The following is a 16,298-nucleotide window of genomic DNA, read 5'->3' as shown; positions in this document are numbered from 1 at the left end:
CCTGGGGGAAAATCTATTCTATTTTCTATTCTGTTCCGTTCCATTCCGTTCCGTTCCATTCCATTCCATTCCATTCCATTCTATTCTATTCTATTCTATTCTATTCTATTCTATTCTATTCTATTCTATTCTATTCTATTCTATTCTATGGTCTATTCCCTGAATATCCAGGGATTTCTAGCTGGCTTAAGGCAACTGCTGATGGATGGATGCATGGATGGATTTTGAAGACCACCCATTTCCTACTTTGGGTGCCTCACATTCATGCATTCTCCTGCCCAAACAAGCTTGCCAGCCTTTTTCAAAGAGGCTGCATTTTGTCAAGTCAAGATCCCTGGTCCTCCAACCTTGGCAACTTTAAGAGTTGTGGACTTCAACTCCCAGAATTCTGGGAGTTGAAGTCTACCAGGCTGAAAGTTGCCAAGATTGGAGACCCCTGGTCTAAACAGTGACCTTGGGTGCCTAACACCTCCCTATCCTATTGATGCTGGATCACATCTTCTGAAATCCATGTCTGGATGAGCTCGGAGAAATTAAATGGTCAGACTCTATAACGCTTGGCCAACTTTCTTCTGAATGGCCTTCTTCTCTCTTTGAAGCACAGTTTCCTCCAACCATGTTGCTTGTCTACCGAGAATAAACTTTTGTCAGAGTATATTCATGAACTGGAATAGAGCATGGTAACAAGGTCAGCCAACGAGGACTGTTTGGAAACTGAAACTAGAAGTAGCCTAGGCGTGGTTCTATACTAAGCTCTGCAGCTCTGCAGCTATTTTAAGCTCTGAGTCTATCTTTTGGAAATGAAACTGCTTCTCTCCTCTGCTGTGTGTCTTGCTTGCCTGCTGAACTAAAGTGAAACTGAGGTCTGTTTCTGAGCTCCTTAGTTGTTGTTCTGCTCTGAACCTGAAACATGTTTGCTTCTGTTTGAGTTGTTGGAGAAATCTACAACTGGTATTGTAAAATTCACTTTATATGTTTATAAAGAAGTTAAATGAAGCCTCAGTCATCTGTGTTTACTTTTCTGGTCCTGAATTTACACTGCAATACTCTTAATAACTCCCCCCCCCATCGGTCACGATGTTCTTTCTGATCCAAGAGGTAAGCAGGATTTCTCCCCAGCACTGAGACACACCTGAACTGCTTCTTCTCTGTTTCCATCCGGCTGCACCTCTTCCTTGTTGTTCTTCTCTTTTGTCCATGTGATCCACTTTTGATATATCCTGCAAAAAAAGATGACCAGTGGGATTGTCACTTCGGATATCACCCAGCTACCAACTCGGATGGTTTCATCCTGCTAGAAGGATAGAGCCCTAAGGGTGGATCAGGCCACCAGATCAGCTAATGTGTGGGGGGGGTATCTTTTGAATTTGGCAACTTTGAAGACTTGTGGGCTTCAAGTCCCAGAATTCCCCAGCCAGCATGCTATGTAGATTTTAGAAGAGAATATTTGGAGCTCAGGGTTGAACTGTGGGAAGAGGAGGAGGAGGAGGAGGAGGAGGAGGAGGAGGAGGAGGAGGAGGAGGAGGAGGAGGAGGGAGGAGGAGGAGGAGGAGGAGGAGGAGGAGGAGGAGGACTATGAGGTTCTTGGTGGTCTCTAAGCTTGGTGGCTTTCTTGCAGACATTTCATGACCAAACTAGGTATGATTATCAGTGCTAGAAGGGAGTGAGGTTTGCGAGAGGAGGAGGAGGAGGAGGAGGAGGAGGAGGAGGAGGAGGAGGAGGAGGAGGAGGAGGAGGAGGAGGAGGAGGAGGAGGAGGACAACGACTATGAGGTTCTTGGTGGTCTCTAAGCTTGGTGGCTTTCTTGCAGACATTTCATGACCAAACTAGGTATGATTATCAGTGCTAGAAGGGAGTGAGGTTTGCGAGAGGGAGAGAGGAGGAGGAGGAGGAGGAGGAGGAGGAGGAGGAGGAGGAGGAGGAGGAGGAGGAGGAGGAGGAGGACAACGACTATGAGGTTCTTGGTGGTCTCTAAGCTTGGTGGCTTTCTTGCAGACATTTCATGACCAAACTAGGTATGATTATCAGTGCTAGAAGGCAGTGAGGTTTGCAAGAGGAGGAGGAGGAGGAGGAATGGGGAATTCTGGGAGTTGAAGTCCGCTAGTCATAAAGTTGCCAAATTTGGAGACCCCTGCCCTAAAGGAGGAAGACTCTTCACGACCCCATGGACTACAGCATGCCAACTGGTCGTAATTCAAGGATTACCTCTATGGGTATAGATAACCTGACTGTCGGCCTAAAGGAGAGCTTGGGAGAGACCCTGCCCCACCCAGTGCTGGATTTCTCAATGCCCCCACCCCCCCTCGGCCAAGTCTCACCGGGAGCTGTTCTGTTGCACGCCAAAGATCAGGCCGGCCAGAGCAGCTATGCTGATCAAGGCAAAGGCTATCCCAGTCAAAATCTTGTAGATGGTCAGTTCAGAGATCACTGCAGGCAAAGAGGAGAGAGAGAGAGAGAGAGAGAGAGAGAGAGAGAGAGATGGTGGGGTCTTTAACAGAATAACAGAGTTGGAAGGGACCTTGGAGGTCTTCTAGTCCAACCTCCAGCTAAGGCAGGAAACCCTATAATACCATTTCAGACAAATGGTTGTTCAATCTCTTCTTAAAAACCCACAACTTCTGGTGGCAAGCCATTCCACTGGCTAATTGTTCTCAAGGTCAGGAAATTCCTCCTTAATTCCAAGTTGCTTCTCTCTTTGATTAGTTTCCATCCATTGCTTCTTCTCTGGCCTTCAGGTGCTTTGGAAGATAAGCTGACCCCGGCAGTGGTGGGATTCAATTTTTTTTTTACTACCGGTTCTGTGGGTGTGGCTTGGTGGGCGTGGCAGGGGAAGGATACTGCAAAATCCCCCTTCCCTCCACACCCCACCCCACTAACCTGCTTTCCAGCTCCGTTCTCCTGTGCAGGGCAACCACAGGAGACCCAGCCAATCAGCTGGGACTCGGGATGCAGAGAAGAGATGTGGTTGGCGGGGCCATTCGGAGGTGGGATTGGCGGGTTCTCTGAACTATTCAAAATTTTCGCTACCGGTTCTCCAGGACTGGTCAGAACCGGCTGAATATCCCCTTTGGACCCTCTCCTCTTTGGGGCAGCCCCTCAAATATTGAAAGACTGCTATCCTGTCACCCCTAGTCCTTCTTTTCATTAGACGAGAATGAACTGCAACTGTTCTTTGTATGTTTTAACCTGCAGCCTCCTAATCATCTTCGTGGCTCTTCTCTGCACTCTTTCTAGAGTCTCAGTGTCTTTCTTAAGTTCTTCTAAGCAAACGGTTGTTTGGGGCAATTTCCTACTGGAGAGTGGAGCCACTTCCAGGATGGTCCAAGCAGGCCTGAAAGTATCTTGTTGCCTCCAGAGGTTTTGGAAATGAAAGTCTCAGAATTCCTGGTGGACTCCACTTCGCTTTAGGGAAAGAGGTGAAGAACCTGTGATCTTCACTTGTTCTGTTAGGAATATAAGTCACCTAACGGTTATTTGGGTTGGAAATATATAAGCCAGGATAGACATTTTAATACTGCCTCTTTAAGAAACTGCAAAAAAACTGTAATTGGGTGTGGTTTCTCAAACGGCCATAAGATGGAGCCAGAAACCTGGGTTGTCTTAGTCTTAGTCTCAGAAGAGAGTGTGTCTCAGTGAGTCTCTGTTTCCTTCTGTTGGAGAGTATTGCCATTCCTCCTAATTGACTGATATTCCTGGTTTTGATGTAAGTCTGATACTGAACTGTTTTTGATACTAGACTTCATTATTGGATTATCCCTGGACTGAAAACTGACTGATTTCACCTGTGAATGACTTTGGACTGCTTGTTTTGAACTTTGCTTAAACCTTTCCGGACGTAAAACCCTACATTTACTGTACAGTGTATCTGTGTGCTGTGTGTGTATTATTCAAACACTTCTCTCAAATACGTCTCCCTGTATGCGCTCATTCTCCTAACGGGGAATTTCCTCAACATGTTCCTATATCACAACTCCCAACATCCTTCATTCTTGGCCAACTGATGGAGAGGTGGTTGAAGGAACATAGGTTCCTTCCTTCTGGTTCCTGTATTTCTCACGCCCAGGTGGTCCTCGACTTACAACCACAAAGTGGAGCCCCAGCCTTCCTGTTGCTAAACAAGACAGCTGCTATGTGAATTTGCCCCCATTTTATGACTTTCTTTGCCGCAGTCGTTAAGCTAGGAATAATACGGTCATTCAGTGAATCTGGCTTTCTCCTTGACTTTGAACCCCAGGATGCTGCAACTGTCATAAATCTGAACCAGTTGCCAAGCCCCCGAATTCGGATCACGTAACCATGGGGTTGTCAGGGCTCCAACAAATCCACCCCCATTCATATCATAAGTCTCTAGCTACATCTCTCAGATTAAAAAAACAATTGATTTATTAGGAATGGCCACGTTGGTGTTAGCTGGGTGCAGCCGACACTAAAATACATCATTCATTTCCCCCTTGACCCTAGCCTTCCCCCTCTCACCTCCGGATGTATATTCTCCAATGGAACATATGCATAGCCAAGAGTCGTCAATCATGCTTTCCAGTAATATTTTTGTGTGCCTACAACTTTGGGCTGCCAGGGCGATTATAGATTGGGTGAAACCAGGCTTAATAGCAGTAACTGTGAGAGGGATCTTGGACTCTTAGTGGACAACCAGCTAAATATGAGCCAGCAGTGTGCAGCGGCAGCCAAAAAAGCCAATGCAATCCTAAGTTGCATTAACAGAGGGATACAATCAAGATCAAGGGAGGTACTAATACCACTCTATAAAGCCTGAGTAAGACCACACCTAGAGTACTGCATCCAGTTTGGGTCACCGCATTATCAAAAAGATGTTGAGACTCTAGAAAAAGTACAGAGAAGAGCAACCAGGAGGATTAGGGGATTGGAGACTAAAACATACGAAGAACGGTTACAGGAACTGGGCCTGGCTAGTCGAGTGAAGAGAAGGACCAGGGGAAACAGGATAGCAGTCTTCCAATATTTGAGGGGCTGCCACAGAGAGGAGGGGATCAAGCTATTCTCCAAAGCACCTGAAGGCCAGACAAGGAACAATGGATCGAAACTGAACAAGGAGAGATTTAACCTGGAAATAAGGAGGAATTTTCTGACAGTGAGAACAATCAACCCATGGAACAGAAGTTGCCTTCAGAAGTTGTGGGAGCGCCATCACTTGAGGCTTTCAAGAAGAGACTGGACTACCACTTGTCAGAAATGGTGTAGGGTCTCCCGCTTGGGTGGGTGGGTGGGGGTTGGACTAGATGACCTATAAGGTCCCTTCCAACTCTGATTATCTGTTATCTGTTATCTAGGCACTTAAGGAATGCACTGTTTCCCCCCCACACACACTCTCTTTCTGCTGGCAGCTAAAAAGACCCAACGGAGTATCTTTTTGGTTGACAGGGTTCTTAAGTCACTTTTTTTCCAGTGCTGTTGTAACTTCGAACAGTCACTAAACGAATGATTGTAAGTTGAGGATTACCCATGTTCTTCCAGTTGCATCAGCTCAACTGGCAGGACTTAGGTAGCTATTCTAGAAGTTGAAGTCCAAAGGTGGCAAGTTGGAGAGGACCAAGCCACCATGCATCAACCGCTCTATCTCCACTCTGTCTCTTCAGGGAGATGACTTACCTCCTGCACTGAAGGAGATGCTGCTGGTTGCATTGCCGCAGATGTTGTTAGCTTGACACACAAAATCTCCCGAATCTTTTCTCGTGAGGTTCCGAATCTCCAGCCTCAGCCTGTTATACGAGTAGAAGGTGTGGAAACGCTGACCAGCTGTTGAGAAGCCTTTGGTGACAGGCAGGTGTTGACCTCCTTTGTACATGGAAATGGTCAAATTGGAAGGTGGGTAGCTCTCCACTTGGCAGGTGATGATAGCCAACCTCCCGTTCTGAACGTCCAGGTAAGTGTTCATGGAGGGGCGTTCAGGTGCATCTACATGAACAAGAAGCAGCAGAACTTCCTTGGTCAGCAGCCGGAACGATCGGCCATCAACAGGCACAGAGAGATAAACAACGTTTACACACCATTCGAATGTGAAGAACCGAAAAGCTAAAGGAACACGCCACCACCTGGCCAGCAATCGGCACCCACACAGGCAGAGATTAATGCCAAGATGAACACCAGATCAACAATCAAACAATAAGAAATAACCCAATCGAGGAACTATCAGCTCAGACAAACAGTCAAAGGGTAAACAACAGCCTAATCAAGGAACCACCAAGAACACTCCCACCAACACCAGCAGGGCAAGCCACTAATCTATAAAACAAGAGGAAGCTCTATTTCCTTCTAGCATGATGATGTTATCTAGTTGGGTCATGAAACATCTGTAAGAAAACCACCTAGCTCAGAAAGCTCCAAGGATGCCGTGGCCTCTTTCCTCCTCCTCCTCCTCCTCCTCCTCCTCCTCCTCCTCCTCCTCCTCCCCCCTCCCCTCCTCCTCCCTCCTCCTCCTCCTCCTCCTCCTCCTCCTCCTCCTCCTCCTCCTCCTCCCCCCCCCTGCAAACTCCATTCTTCTAGCTCTGATGATGCTCTCTAGTTGGGTACTGTAATGAAATGTCTGCAAAAAAAACACACCAACCAAGCTCAGAGAGCATCAAGGACCCCACAGTCTTTCTATTCCTGTCCTCTCCCTCCTCCTCTCCCTTCCCTTCCCTTCCCCTCCCGCCTCTGCAAACCCACTGATGATGTTACCAAGTTGGGTAATCAAACGCCTGTAAGAAAGTAACGAAGCTCAGAGAAGCATCCAATCCTTTACCTCCCCCCTCCCCTCCCCTCCCCCCTTGCTCCTCTTCTCCACAAACCCCCCTCTTTTCCAGTCCTAATGATGTCACCTGGTCGGGTAATGAAACCTCTGCACAAAAGCAACCAAACTCAGAGACCACCAAGGACCACCCCCCTTGTGACAGATCCTTTCCTGGCCTCAGGCCTGTGGACCAGATTAGCCATCTGCCTGCTGGGGCTGTTCCTTATATGGCCATCGCTGCAGAGGTGGGTATTCAGCCAGTTTGGACTGGTTCTGGAGAACCGGTAGCGGAAATTTTGAGTCGTTCAGAGAACTGGCCAATCCCACCTCCGACTGGCGCCACCAACCCCCATCTCTTCTCTGCCTCCCATGGAGTCCCAGCTGATCGGCTGGGTCTCCTTTGGTTGCCCTGCACAGGAGAACGGAGCTGGAAAGCAGGTTAGTGGGGGGGGGGAGGGAAGGGGGATTTTGCAGTATCCTTCCCTTACCACGCCCACCAAGCCACGCCCACCAAGCCACGCCCACATAATCAGTAGTAAAAATAATTGAATCTCACTGCTGGTTGGCAGATGCCCTCCAACCTCTGTTCCCTCGGAGAAGAGCAACCAAGAGGAGGAGGGGACTGCAGGCTAAAACATACGATGAATGGTTGCAAGAAGTGGGCCTGGCTAGTCTAGGGAAGAGAAGGACCAGGGGAGACAGGATAGCAGGGTTCCAATATTTGAAGGGCTGCCACAGAGAGTAGGAAGGGGGTTTAGATATTTCTCAAGGCCAGATAAGGAATAATGGATGGAAACTGAACAAGGAGAGATTCAACCTGGAAATAAGGAAGAATTTTCTGACACTGAGAACAATCAACCCATGGAACAGGAGTTGGCCTCGGGAAGTTGTGGAAAGCAGGTTAGTGGGGTGGGGAGAGAATGGGGATTTTGCAGTAACCTTCCCCTGCCACGGCCACCAAGCCACGCCTACAGAACCGGTAGTAAAAAAAAAAAATGGGAGTCCCACCACTGCGTCGCTGAGAGGCGAAATTGCCCACAACGTTCTCGAGCCACGATACTCACAGTGCACCTTCAGAAGGACAATGGCCGAGGTCAGACTGCTGGTCCTTCCGCTTGCCTGGCAGTGGTAGGCCCCTGTGTCACCCCTGGTCACTCGGCTCAACAGGAGGGACGGATCGGGGCTATCCCAAAGCCACCGGCTGTTCTTGAACCAGGTGTAATTCATGGGCCCCACCACCTGGCTGGCAATCTCACAGGTCAGGTTAGCCGGAGTGCCTTCGTGGACATCTGGCGATGGGTCGACGGTGATTCTTGCACCTGAAGGGTGAAGAACCAACGATTGCACACCCGCTTTGCTGACTCGCTTTCTCCACATCACCCCACCCCACCCCTTCCCTGTAACAAGAGGGTTGTGTTCCCACAACCAACTCATTGAAGGGTTTAAGCAGGGCGTCAGAATTCCGGCAGTTACCCCCCATTTAAATCATGAGTCTCGAGCCAAACTTCCAAAACTTAAAAAAGGATTTATTGAGGGTTAACATGCCAGCACTGTCTGGGTGTAGTCGACTCTGAGACACATCATTCATTGTCACCCTTGATCCAGGTTTTTCCCCCCACCCCCTGGGTGTATCGTAATTCATATTCTCCAATGGGACACATCCATAGCCAAGAATCATCAATCATGCTCTCCAGTTAGAATTTTGCATGGCAGAAACTTCAGTCACCTAGTTACTATCTTTGAAAACCTTTATGGAATGCAGTTTCGGTTTGCAAGCGGCTGCACTGCTCCCCCCTCCCTTTCTGTTGGCAACTCTAAAAAGACCAGAGAAATATTTTATGAGTTGACACTGGGCTAATGTTAATCTGGGTCAGTTCGGGGCTAGTTTAGGCTGGGTTGCAATGCAGCTCATTTGGCGAGATCTTCAGCCAAGCCAATTTTGGAAAGTGGACCACACTTTAAGTCAGAACCTGAATTAAGCATCTTGTGTGAATGCTGCCACGTTGTGGACCAGAACTGGGTTTAGTTTGCTGGAATAGTTTTTGCCACTGAAAATCAACCTTATCTGGCCTTCAGATTCCCAAGAGGCAAGATTCGCTTTGAATAGTGAAATGGGCAGCCTATACAGTAATTTTAATGAGTGGATGGATGGATGAATAGATGAATGAATGAATAGAGTAATTAATTAATTAATTCCACACTTGGAATATTGCATCCAGTTTTGGTTCACCGTGATATAAAAAAGATATTGAGACATCTAGAACAAGGGCCTTCCAACTTGGCAGGTTTAAGACTTGTGAACTTCAAGTCCCAGAATTCCTGAGCTAACATGACTGGAGGAGGAATTCTGGGAGTTGAAGTCAACAAGTCTTAAATCTGTCAAGTTTGAAGGCCCCTGCACGAGAAAGAGTGCGGAGGAGAGCAACAGAGATGATTAGGGGACTGGAGGCTAAAACATACGAAGAACGGTTGCAGGAACTGGGTATGTCTAGTTTGATGAAAAGAAGAACTAGAAATGACCTGATAGCAATCTTTTAATATTTGAGGGGCTTCCACAAAAAAGACTTATTCTCCAAAGCCCCTGAGGGCAGGCCAAGAAACAATGGAGGGAAACCAATCAAGGAGAGAAGCAAGCTGGAATTAAGGAGAAACTTCCTAACAGTGGGGACAATTCAGCAGTGGAACTGCTTGCCACCAGAAGTTGAGGGTGGCTCTATCACTGGAGGTTTTCAAGAAGTGATTGCACAACCACTTGTCTGAAATCATGTGGGGTCTCCTGCTTCAACAATGGATTGGACTAGAAGACCTCCAAGGTTCCCTTCCAACTCTGATGATGAGTATGATGAATAGAAAGGAGGAAGAGGGAGGAGGAAAAGGTCAAAGGGAAGGAGGAGAAAGTGAGGGGGAGGAGGAGGAGGAGCAGGAGAAGGAAAAAGAGAGGAGGAAGAGAAAGAGGAAGAAGAAGAAAAAGAAGAAAAGGAGGAGGAGGAGGAGGAAAAAGAGAAGGAAGAGGAAGAAGAGGAGGAGGAGGAGGAGGAGGTGGCAGAGGGAAAGGAGAAGGAAAAAGAGAGGAAGAAGAAGAAAAAGAAAAAGAAGAGGAAGAGGAGGAGGAGGAGGAAGAGGGGGAGGGGTAGTGGTGGAGAAGGATGGTGGAGAAGGAAAAAGAGAGGAGGAAGAGGAAGAGGAAGAGGAAGAAGAAGAAGAGGTGGCGGAGGAGAAGGAAAAAGAGAAGAGGAAAAAGAAGAGGAAGAGGAAGCAGAAGAAGAAGAAGAAGAAGAAGAAGAAGAGAAGAAGAAGAGAAGAGGAGGCAGAGAAGAGGAGGGGAGGATGAGGTGATGCCAGCGGAGAAGGATGGTGGAGGAGGAAAAAGAGAGGAGGAGGAAGAGGAAGAGGAGAAATGAAAAGGAGAAGAAGAAGAAAAAGAAGAAGATGGCATCCTGTTGGAGATCTTAGCCTACAACTCCCATCGTCCTGAGCCACCTAACATACCTCCCTGGCTTGGGGAAAGTCTGGCATAGAGTAGAAAGAGAAGGGAGGAGAAGAATTACTCACTCGGCACCCTGAGGTGGATGGAGGCTGCAGAGGTCCCGTAGGCGTTCTTAGCTAGACAGAGGTATTGCCCTTCGTCCTCCTGAAGGACCTTCTGGATCTCCACTCTCAGGACGTTGTGAGAGGCGTGGACGACGTACCGTTGAGCCGGCAAGTGCCCCAAGTGCCTGCTGGAAGCCGCCACCACCACGTTTCCTCGGTGGAGGGTCAGCTCCGAGGCCGGGTAGCTCTCCACGGCACACTGCAGGACCGCCTGGTTGCCCGAGGAGCTTTCCAGGAAGGAGGTAAGGGTGACCTTCTTGGGCTCATCTGTGGAGAAGACCAAGTGCGGGATGTCAGCCATAAAAGGAGACACCGTTTCTGGGACAGGTGTGAGCCGCCGGTTGCCCACGGGCATCCCTTACAGGTGGTTCTTGACTTACAAAGGTTCATTGAGGGACTGTTCAAAGTGACAACAGCTGTGAAAAAAGGGACTTAGGGCTGTTTTTCACACTTACGACCGTTGCAACATCCCCCGTGGTCAAGTGATCAAAATTTGGAGGTTTAGCAACTCCTTCCTCTTCCTGGTCTATCTTTTCCTGTCTTTCTCTTTCTCTTCTTTCTCTTTCTCCTCCTTCTATCTTCTCCTTTCTCCTCCTCATCTCCTCCTTTCTCTTTTCTCCTCGTCTATCTTCTCCTGTCTTTTTCTCTTTCTCCTCCTCCTTTCTCCTTCCTTCTCATCATCTATCTTCTGTCTCTTTCTCTTTCTTTCTCCTCTTTCTCCTTTCTCCTTCCTTCTCATTGTCTATCTTCTCTTGTCTCTTGTCTCTTTCTCTTCCTCCTTTCTCCTTCCTTCTCATCATCTACCTTGTGTCTCTTTCTTTCTCTTCTTTCTCCTCCTCCTTCTATCTTCTCCTTTCTCTTCCACCTCCTTGTCTCTTTCTCCTTCTTCCTCCTCCTCCTTGTCTATCTTCTCCTTTCTCTTCCTCCTTGTCTCTTTCTCTTCTTTCTCTTTCTTTCTCCTCCTCCTTCTATCTTCTCCTTTCTCCTCCACCTCCTTCTCTTTCTCCTCCTCCTTTCTCCCTGCCTTCTCCTGCCTCTTTCTCTTTTTCTTCTTTCTCTTTCTTTCTCCTATTCTCTCCTTTCTCCTCCACCTCCTTCTCTCTTTCTTTTCCTCCTTTCTCCTTCCTTCTCCTTGTCTATCTTCTCCTGTCTCTTGTCTCTTTCTCCTCCTCCTTTCTCCTTCCTTCTCATCGTTTATCTTGTGTCTCTTTTCTCTTTCTTTCTCTTCTTTCTCTTTGTCCTCCTTCTATCTTCTACTTTCTCCTCCACCTCCTTGTCTCTTTCTCCTTCCTCCTCCTTGTCTATCTTCTCCTTTCTCCTCCTCCTTGTCTTTTTCTCCTTCTCTCCCCCCTTTCTACCTCCTCAGGATATATACATCCATGACCTCAGAAGCCCAGATCAACCATTATAGGGCATTAGTGTAAAACAGCCCCTCTAGGGTCCCCTGACTTTAGCAAAAGGCTCTGTTCCCCTTTCCAACCAGGTGACTTCCAGACCTGCTGAAGGCCCCTTGCCACTTTCTCCAGTCAGTAGTTCTCATCTCTCCCAGGAGCAAAGGCAGCAGTTCATTGGAAACAAGACGGAGGACAGACTTGTCAGAGTATATTCATTAACTGGCAGGGACATGGTGAACAAAGTAAGCATGGCAACAGGCCAGCCAATGGGAGCTGACAGCCTGGGTGCGGTTTGGCTCTGTGTACTTTGTTGAGAATTGAAAGTGAAACTAACTTGCTTGCTTGCTGAAACCGAGTCCTGCTCTGAGCTGCTGCTGCTCCTTGCGTTTTTGCTTATGTTACGTTGAAAGAATATACAAATGGTATTGTACATTTAGTTATCATGTATATAAAGAAGTTAATGATCCTGCTGAATCAGTCATCTGTGTGTTTTCTGGATTTGAATTTATGCTGCAAACTCTAACAAGACTACTGTGGGTTTGGCAGTATGTGGGGTCCGGACAGACAGACAGACAGACAGACAGGAAGTTCTGTCCTCCATCCCTGTTGGAAGTTAAAACCCACCCCTCTCCTAGAAAAATGAAATATTTTAGGATATACTAAAAAAAGGCAGAATATTTCCCCAAAAAGAGAAGTAGAAACTCAGAGAGGCAGAAACTCAGCCCCGCCCCCCACCTTTGTTAATGGGCCATTAAGGTCTGGGCCAGTCTATTCTACATAACAAAGACCTACCTCCTTCAGGCAGAGCCATTTGATTGCCCTTCATGGTACCACCCATCAAGTTTCAACCAAACTTAGTACATGGACAATTTCAAGCCTCTAATTTTCTGGCTGAATATAGAGTCAGGCAGTTCAACTCTACAAAGGCTTCCATGCAAAGTTACTTTATTGTATTATATCAGGCATCCTAAAGGCATAACGGTTATGCTGAGATTCATCTAATGTCCAATCTTTGCATTAATAGTTGCCTCCATAGTGTGAAAAGACGGTTATCTTCATCCCATAGCGATATACCAAAGGAAGACTCCAGCACGATGCTGGGGTCCAGGTGAGAATGCCCCCAAACTCCCTCAGCCTTCCAGAGATCAATCCAATGACCAATCAAGATTACAGATGTGACCATGTGACATGAACTACATCTCCCAAGAGGCATTAACTACATTTCCCATGAAGCATTCCCTTAAGGGGACAGCTCTCACTCCCAAACTATATACTGTCTAACCAGCACAGACAACCTACAGAGCTAGCTATGACCTCTGACAACAACCAATCAGGATACTCTTCCTGTGCCCCAGGAAGTTCAAATCCCAGAGAGGGCATAAAACCCAGGGACTCTCAGCATCTCTTCCCTTTTTCTTCACCCAAGCCACCAAGGCCTGTGGTCCTGTCCACCATTAAACCATCTTTCCAAGCAGTCACCATGTTTCCAGTGTCTTTCTTCCCCACTTGGAACTGAACCCAGAAGGATGTTTTCTTCCAACACCCCAAAGCCAGAAGGTACTCACAGTGCACATAGAGAGCGACGGGTGGAGACATCCTGATGCCCCTTTCGTCTTGAGCCTGACAAGAATAGGATCCCATGTCCTGGGGGGTAACAGCTCGGAGCAGGAAGGAAGTGGCCGAACCTTCTGCCAACCACCTGGCATCTTTGTACCAGGTGTAGAGGGCCGACGGTTGGAAGTTGGCATCTTCACAGGTCAGAGAGACACGCTGTCCTTCGTGCACATCTGGGTCGGGCTCGATCACCAGCCTTATAGCTATCCAGGGAGAAGAAGAGCCAAATGGACGGTTGGCAGGTGCCCTCCAACCTCCGTTCCCTCACGCTAAGAGAAGAGCAACCAAGTGTCAACTAATATTTCTCTGGTCCTTTTAGAGTTGCCAACAGGATGGGACCCCCTCCCAGCTTGCAAAACCGAAACTGCATTCCATAATGTTTTCAAAGATAGCAACTAGGTGACTTGAAGGTTCTGCCGCTGCAAAATTCGAACTGGAGAGCATGATTGATGACTCTTGGCTAGGGATGTGTCCCATTGGAGAATATGGATTACGATACACCCAGGGGGTGGAGGGAAAACCTGGGTCGAGGGTGACAATGGAGGATGTGTCTCAGAGTTGGCTACACCCAGGTAGTGTTGGCATGTTAACTCCCAATAAATCCTTTTGAAGTTTTGGAAGTTTGGCTTGAGACTCATGATTTAAATGGGGGGTAACTGCTGGAGCTTTGACACTAAGAGGATTAGGGGACTGGAGGCTAAACCATACGATGAACAGTTGCAGGAACTGGGCCTAGCTAGTCTAGTCCAGAGAAGGACCAGGGGAGACAGAATAGCAGTCTTCCCATATTGGTGGGGCTGCCACAGAGAGGATGGGGTCAAGCTATTCTCCAAGGCACCCGAAAGCCAGACAAGGAACAATGGATGGAAACTATCAAGGAGACATTCAAGTGGATATAAGGAGAAACTTTCTGACAGGGAGAACAATGAATCCATGGAACAGAAGTTGCCTTCAGAAGTTGTGGGAGCGCCATCACTGGAAGCTTTCAAGAAAAGATTGGACTGCCATCTGTCAGGAATGGTGTAGGGTCTCCTGCTTGGGTGGGGGGTTGGACTAGATGACCTACAAGGTCCCTTCCAACTCTGTTAATCTGTCTGTCTGACAGAATAACTTACAACTTGAGCCAATGGTGCTACAGGTGTTATGTCTACCTTATATGCATAAGGTACAGTAAACAACTACAATAGAGAGGAATGCACGTAAGGTATGCATATATACCTTATATGCATTCCTCTCTATTGTAGTTGTTTACTGGATCACATTGCCACTCTAGGATTCATCTCTACTGTCCCCATGATGCATTTCCTGTCCCTGTTGTATTACTCCCTCTCTAGGAAAAGGGATTCTGCAGAGTGATGGCTTGTAGTGTGCTTACTTACCCTCCATGAAACAAATGGATTGAGTGAGCAACCTCAGTCATCGCCCCTAAATTGTCTTCTTTTACTCTTTGGACCCTTCACCAACCTATCAAACACATGATGGACCAGAAGGAACTCCATGTCCCACACAGCAGGCATCTCCAACCTTTGCCACTTTAAGACTTGTGGACTTCAACTCCCAGCTTCGCTGAGGAATTCTGGGAGTTGAAGTCCACAAGTCTTAAAGTGGCAAAGGTTGGGGACCCCCTGTTCTAAGACCTGAGCCCTCTTACTCACTCTCCACGGAGAGGTTGAATGATGCCTGGGCTTGGCCAAGAGAGTTGCTCGCCCAACATTCGTAGCGCCCTTCATCCTTCAGGTTGACGTCTCGGATCTCCAGCCTCAAGGAATTTGGGGAGGAAGCAGCCCTCAGCTTCAGGCCTGGCACCCCACGGACTTTGGAGATGGTGGACGCCAAGACTTGGTCCTCATGGCGAAGGGAAAGCACGGAAGGCGGGTTGCTGTCAGCGGTGCACAGGATGATGGCCACCTGGCCTTTCTGGATCTCCAAGAAGGACTTGACCAGCACATTCCTGGGTGGATCTTCCAGAAAAAGAGCAGAGAGAGAGAGAGAGAGATTAAGCCATAGATAGGTCATGGAGGCATGGACCCCTAGGGTTGGAAGAGACCTTTCTAGTTCAACCCAGGGGTGGGATTCAAAAATCCCAGCAAGCCAGTTCGCTGCCTGGTTGCCGGATGGGTTGCTGGGTGGCCATGGTGGGCGTGGCCTACTGGAACTTCCTGGAGGCCTGTTTTTCGCCTTCCCCAGGGTCCGGAGGCTTCCCTCGGGCCTCTGGGAGGCTGAAAATGGCCTCCCCGGGGCATTGGAGGGCCTCCGGAAGCCAGAAACAGGCCCGTTTTGTGACTTCCGGTATTACCGGAAGGCCCGTTTCTCTTCCTCCCAGAGCCTCCGCGTGGAGTCTGCCCTTACCTGATTTGAAAACGAGTTGTGTGGAGACTCCTGAAAGGAGAGGGGAGGGAAGGGGTGGACAGGGCCAGCCGGTCCGTTCAAATACCGGTTTGGCGAACCAGATGCAAATTGACCATCCGGTTCGCTCGAACTGGTCTAAACCGGCTGAATGCCACCCCTGGTTCCACCCCGTTGCCTGGATAAGAACCTGAAACCCTCCTGAAGAACAGTTGAGACTTTGAGGAAAGGGCAGAGAAGAGCAAAGTAGGATGATCAAAGGCTGGGGACTAAAAGATAGGAAGAGGGGTTGTTGCAGGATTTGAGTTTGGCTAGTCTATAGAAAAGAAAGGCCAGAGGGGAGATGAGAGCAGCATTCCGGTATTTGGGGGGGCTGCCATAAAGAAGAGAAGGGGTCAAGCTATTCTCTAAAGCACCTGAAGGCCAGAGAAGAAACAATGGATGGAAACTGATCAAGGAGAGAAGCAACCTGGAACTAAGGAGGAATTTCCTGACAGTGAGAACAATTAACCGGTGGAACAGCCTGCCGCCAGAAGTGGTGGGTGCTCCATCAGTGGAGGTTTTTAAGAAAAGACTGGGCCACGATTTGTCTGAAATGGTATAAA

General features: G+C 48.2%; 1 protein-coding gene across 2 annotated transcripts in view; it reads right to left on the bottom strand.

Moving 5' to 3' along the window:
• Positions 1-16,298, bottom strand: part of SIGLEC1 (sialic acid binding Ig like lectin 1) — a 65,666-nt gene that overhangs the window by 4,372 nt on the left and 44,996 nt on the right. For both annotated transcript variants that reach the window (XM_087965696.1, XM_087965697.1), the window contains exons 15-21: positions 15,003-15,308; positions 13,299-13,550; positions 10,301-10,606; positions 7,813-8,067; positions 5,629-5,934; positions 2,319-2,427; positions 1,133-1,220 (exon numbers count right to left, since the gene is read on the bottom strand). In XM_087965696.1, the coding sequence (XP_087821822.1) occupies positions 1,133-1,220; positions 2,319-2,427; positions 5,629-5,934; positions 7,813-8,067; positions 10,301-10,606; positions 13,299-13,550; positions 15,003-15,308 (1,622 nt within the window). The remainder of the gene's footprint in view (positions 1-1,132; positions 1,221-2,318; positions 2,428-5,628; positions 5,935-7,812; positions 8,068-10,300; positions 10,607-13,298; positions 13,551-15,002; positions 15,309-16,298) is intronic.

The sequence above is a fragment of the Notechis scutatus genome, chromosome 4, assembly GCF_049901735.1.
Source record: "Notechis scutatus isolate UNSWTSFEM ecotype Mainland chromosome 4, rNotScu1.2, whole genome shotgun sequence".
Classification (NCBI taxonomy): Eukaryota; Metazoa; Chordata; class Lepidosauria; order Squamata; family Elapidae; genus Notechis; species Notechis scutatus.
This window is presented reverse-complemented; position numbering and strand designations above follow the sequence as displayed.